The sequence below is a fragment of the Daktulosphaira vitifoliae genome, unplaced genomic scaffold, assembly GCF_025091365.1.
Source record: "Daktulosphaira vitifoliae isolate Bord-2020 unplaced genomic scaffold, ASM2509136v1 Scaffold_4, whole genome shotgun sequence".
In the NCBI taxonomy this organism is placed as follows: domain Eukaryota; kingdom Metazoa; phylum Arthropoda; class Insecta; order Hemiptera; family Phylloxeridae; genus Daktulosphaira; species Daktulosphaira vitifoliae.
The window spans coordinates 27,332,818-27,338,424 of NW_026099575.1; the positions used below are offsets into that span (position 1 = coordinate 27,332,818).

General features: G+C 26.1%; 1 protein-coding gene across 2 annotated transcripts in view; it reads right to left on the reverse strand.

Annotated features, from left to right (window-relative positions):
• The window catches only part of LOC126905299 (proton-coupled amino acid transporter-like protein CG1139), a 10,262-nt gene extending 5,028 nt beyond the window's left edge, over positions 1-5,234 (reverse strand). Inside the window, exons 1-4 of one of the 2 annotated variants that reach the window (XM_050684866.1) lie at positions 4,926-5,233; positions 3,180-3,311; positions 1,991-2,141; positions 178-299 (exon numbers count right to left, since the gene is read on the reverse strand). In XM_050684866.1, the coding sequence (XP_050540823.1) occupies positions 178-299; positions 1,991-2,141; positions 3,180-3,311; positions 4,926-4,969 (449 nt within the window). In that variant the 5' untranslated portion in view covers positions 4,970-5,233. Of the gene's footprint in view, positions 1-177; positions 300-1,990; positions 2,142-3,179; positions 3,312-4,925 lie in introns of both variants that reach the window. The other variant, XM_050684867.1, reaches the window with a different exon arrangement.
• Between the last annotated feature and the right edge of the window lie 373 nt (positions 5,235-5,607).

Sequence of the window (5,607 nt, forward strand, 5' to 3'; positions counted from 1 at the left end):
CTATAGGAAGTATACGTTACCACAGTCATTAGACTCGTATACAATTTATATTATTATTTTACGTGTCTAAGGAGTACTAATGTCAAGAATAACTTCACAGTACAACTTGAATATAACTATTTTTTCATTGAACCTTATTATTTATATATTATTTAAGATGAAATAAATATCACCAACGCAGAGAATGGGACTAAAAATTTCAAGAACTGCGGTCCATCTTGTAGGGCGTACTTCATAGAATCTGGGTAACTAAGAATGGGCTCTCGTCTTCTTTTGCACAGGATATATTGAGATCTAACCTTTTTATAAAAAATATTAGTAAAAATTGGTAGTGTAAGAACAAATTAAATGAAAATTCATTTGTTACAAGCGATATATGTCCACTCTGATTAATTTTTCAGCATAGACAAAAACTATTTTTTTCGCATATTATGTGTATTTAAAAATTATTTTATACACATAAATACCACTTTTAAAATGACATTTGAAAAAAAACGTGTTTATATTATAAAATGCTCAAACATAAAACTTATTGAGTAAAAATTTGCTAAGGTCCCTTTTAACAAATGACTATTCATATATTATATTGTATGGAAGGTTATATACACCACAAAGTCCATGAGATAGTTGCGTTGCGTGTACTTATTTTTAACATACAGTGTCGGATAAAAGTGAGATTCGATTGAAATTAAAAATATATCAAGTATTTTTTACCTCTAGAAATGTATTAATTCAGCAACTTGATACTTCATGTAATAATATAGTCAGAATTACGTCATATAAAATATTATATTATGCTCTAAGTAATTTCTAAGAAAATGTACCAGCATATTGAGTGACATTAATGAATGATGTTATTATTTTTGTTTAAAAATGAAATTGCTCCATAAAAAGTATTACAATATTGGGTGTAGTCTAATAATTATTTATAAGTCAGCTTATTTTTACTCGACAGAATTTAAATTTTATTAATTAACATAGAGTTCATTAATTGTTTTATTAATTAATGACTACTTAAATTCTATTGTACCTAAACATAAATGTATAAGACATAATTTTTCATGACGTCAATAATTTTAATGAAATATGAGAGCTATGGGTCTAATGTAGACCAGNTCTAAAAACATAAATGTATAAGACATAATTTTTCATGACGTCAATAATTTTAATGAAATATGAGAGCTATGGGTCTAATGTAGACCAGATTTGTAACCCAAATAATAATGATAGAATACTATGTTAAGAGTGAAAATAACTTATTTGAGTAGTATAAAAACAATAATATAATAATATTTTGCTAGATTGCGCACGTACTGTCCATAAAGAATCAAATTATATTGTTTTAAAAAGGTATTCAAATTAATTGTTTTCAATTAATTGGGCGATTCTTGTTTAAACATAATGAACTACTATATTTTTCATTTTAAAATTAAATTAAATTTCCTATTTTGCAGTGAGGAATATGAAAAAGTAAACTTAAAAATAAATTTAAAATTTTATGGAATACTTAAGCAATAAAAAACAAGCATCAAGTATCATAAATGATCATAAACTTATTTTATGTTAAAGTTACACAACTAATAATATGCGATCAAATAAAGTTTTTAAATTTATTTTAAAATGACCAAAGATGGTTCTTGGCTAAGCCAATAATGGACGTGACGGGTATAATGGCCGGCTTGCACTAGAGACCAGACTTCACCAATGAGAAAATCAAAAGAAAAATCTCGTTGGCCTACAGGGAATCGAACTCGAGACCTCTGGCCCCGAAACATACGTTTCTACCCACTACGCTAGGCCGACTCTTTAAGTTTGGAAAATAGTAGGATGTAAAACTGATCATTTATTTTTTAAAACTTTTTTTAATGCTAAACTGTGTTTTATGATTTAGAACTAATTTGAATCAGGTATGATTTATAACTTAATTACTTCAATTCATAGAAGAAGAAAAAAATGTTTTTTTTTTCAATAAAATAAATAAAATACTCACTAAAACGTGAAGACAATAAGTGCATAATATTCCAATAAGAATGGTCCCGACACTCCCAATCAGTAAACCTGAGTTGTTGAAAGCACTTGGCATAGCTAATATTCCGGTACCCAGACTGCCTTTGATTAAATGAATTAAGGTTTCTCCATTACTATAAATGAACAATTACCTATTTAGGATACTTGAAAAAATAAATACAAATTATTTAAAAAAAAAAAATTACTATTCTTACAATAGAGACGAAATATCAAAAAATCCTTGTTCAGAGGCTTAGTTATAAGTTTTTTTTTTAATGTGTACAAGTACTCATCAAGAAGATAAATTAGGCCTTCTTAATCACGTTAGTAGAAATGAGTTTTTGAATATATTAGAAGATTTCATAAAATATATAACAGTATAAAAGTAAATCACGNATTACTATTCTTACAATAGAGACGAAATATCAAAAAATCCTTGTTAAGAGGCTTAGTTATAAGTTTTTTTTTAGTGTGTAAAAGTACTCATCAAGAAGAGAAATTAGGCTTTCTTAATCACGTTAGTAGAAATGAGTTTTTGAATATATTAGAAGATTTCATAAAATATATAACAGTATAAAAGTAAATCACGCACTATAAAGGTGAGTATATAAGCATTTAGAGAAAATAAAACTAAGCTTTACATTATGAGAATGAGTAACAGGTAACAGAAAAATATTCGATGCATTTATGAGTCTACTAAGGTACAGAAAAAAAATTGCATGACATAGAAAAAAATAAAAAAGAGAAAAAGCGAAAGATGTCTAAGCAAATGTAAACGGAATGTATTCCATTAAATTTGAAATATCACCGTGTTACAACATAAGGTAGTCTTGGCACTTATGCAAAAATAAAGGATAGAAAATTGCAAGAGAAAAAAGTGTCTAATAATTACAATAATATTACAATATAATCAACTTGAACTTATAAAAATAGATTCTTATTTTTTGAAGGAATCAGTGTAAATAAATTGTTTTTAAACAAAAATGTATTCGTTAAGTTGGCATTAATGTAATGCAAATAATAGCTAGATCATAAATGATTTATTAAGGCTCACGTCGATTAGTCGATAATTAGACAGTTAAAAATTAATGTAAACATTGTATACATACTAAGTATAGAATACTTATTTTCATATATTATGAAGATTAATGTATCCAAGAAAATAAACTCACGTAGTTGGATGTTCAAGTACGCGATGAGCATGTGGGTCGTAAGGTGGAGTTCCATTAGTTCCTTGCAGAGCAACAATTTCTTCAGACATTAAGTTTACATTGTATGATTTTGATTTTTGTTCTTTAATGCCACTAAAAACAATTTGAATTCAGTAAAATTAATACTTTTTCTATGGAATTAATTAATTTAAAGTAATCTATTATTAATTCAATTGCTTCAACAATTTTACTATCTAAAAAGTGAACCATTCTACATTTTCATTTGTCATAGGTAATAAACATTTTTAAAGCGTAGATACTTCACTGATATTAATTTTTAAATAAATTACAAAAAGCATATTAAATTAATTTTTAATATCAAATTTAGATACTAGTTTTAGTCATTCCATATATTTCAAATAAAACTGCTAGTATAGTGTACACTACTATTTTTTTATTGCTTAGTTGCCATCATGTAATCGTCTATTATTCATATTAAAAAAAAATAAAAACAAGACTTCATGTAAACATCTTATTAATGAACATTTATTTTATAGTTATATCAAACAAGATAAAATTGAATTTAGTTGACGGCTAATAATTTTGCGCACAACACACATTCCGTATATTTAATGTTACATATTTTCCAAAGTAAAATATAAAATAAATTATACAATATTAAAGTAAAAAATAGTGTAAAAATACAATTTTATTTTTCTATTGTAATTCATTTAAGTATAGATTATATTTTTGCTTATATATTATTTTACTACAAAATCGTAAAATTAATTAAATAGGTTTTAATAGTCAATCAAAATGATTATTTGACGGTATCGTTAAATATTAATACTAATAAACATATTAAGGAAAAAATCAAGTTTAACAAGAGGGAGAAAAATTTCATGTTTCTATGGTCTTGTATATTTTATTCATTTATACCAAAGTCCTTATTTGTATGTTTTATGTGATTTTTTAAAATTATCTAAATAAATATCTAAATGTAATAAACATATAAGATAAAAATATTTACTATTAATTTAGATTATGTTTTGAAAAAATACATTTTACATACCGGTCTTACTTAATTAATGTTCAATAATAACTATTGAACATTAATTAGTAAGAATAGTTCTTCAACCGTTATAAGAACTATATATGTTATAATATAATATACGTTCAATAAATTTTAATAAGAGCAAAGTGTTAATTCGTTTATCAGAAATGTTTACTATTTTTGTACTATCGTACTGGCAAAAACAGTGATCTAAAAAAATATAAAAAAAAAAAAGAAAACTAGTTAGTAACAATTTCTTGTAGAATTAATTAAGTTTGCTTATATTAGTTTGCTTGTATTATGAATTAAATTTTTAAACTATTTATAAAAAAAAATTTTTATAACATGTATTTGTAATGATAAACAAAAATATAACACTTGTTGGATAAACTCTTGTATTTTCTTTTACGATAAGTGAGAGTCATGTGTATTTATTTAGTCAAATGTATAGTTTACTTAAATTATTTATCGCCTTTGTAGAAATATAAGAGTTTTTAATATGTATAAACTAGAACGTGAACTAACGTAAATATCGATACCTAAGCACATGCTTAAATTTGTTGAAACATAAAAATAGGACGATACAACACAAATTTTAAAAGACATGTATGATGTGAACGCACGTATTGTCCTTGTATATTAGTGTAACCTACTTTGTTATTAAAAAAAGTTTATATCGATTTAATTATTTCCAAATGTATAGAAAAACTTACTTCTCTGGTGGTCCAATTCCTGTAAGCGCCACCGTTTCCGTCATTTTTTTATGATTTTCTTATCCGTTAGAAGTTTGTGCACGTGGATTTTTCGATCTATCTCAATACTTTGAACACTATTATATTTTTTTTCAACTATGTAGAAGCATTTGAATTGAACAGCTGGTGGCTTCTATAATTTGTCATTAAATGTCAAATAAAAAAAGAAATATCCGAGTAGTTTCCTACAGTAGATTTAGCACTTTTGACACACATTAACAAGGTACTTCGACGACCGTACCGGACTACTGTGCTCTAAACGTGCAAGCGGTTTAATTGAAGCCAACTCCAAACGCATGCGCATTTCCACAATTTGGCCGCCACCTCGTGTCTGATCAATACAACATCTATGTGTAAAATCGAGACACCGGTAGGTCGATACATGTACAGTGAGATAAGAGGAACAATTGTTCATTCATTCTAAGTAGAGAGCTGTTATATTCAAAATAACTATTATTAGCCACCGCCAGAGCCATTGAACTCTTGTTGATGTTTTATTTGCAGTCTTTAATCGTGTCGTGTTATTTTTTGAATACTCAGATGGAGTAATTGAAAAAATGCAAAATTAACTTTGACAGTCAACTGTCAAATTGAGATTGAGATGATAAAAACGGTTTTGACAAATGTTTTTGTTGAAATACTT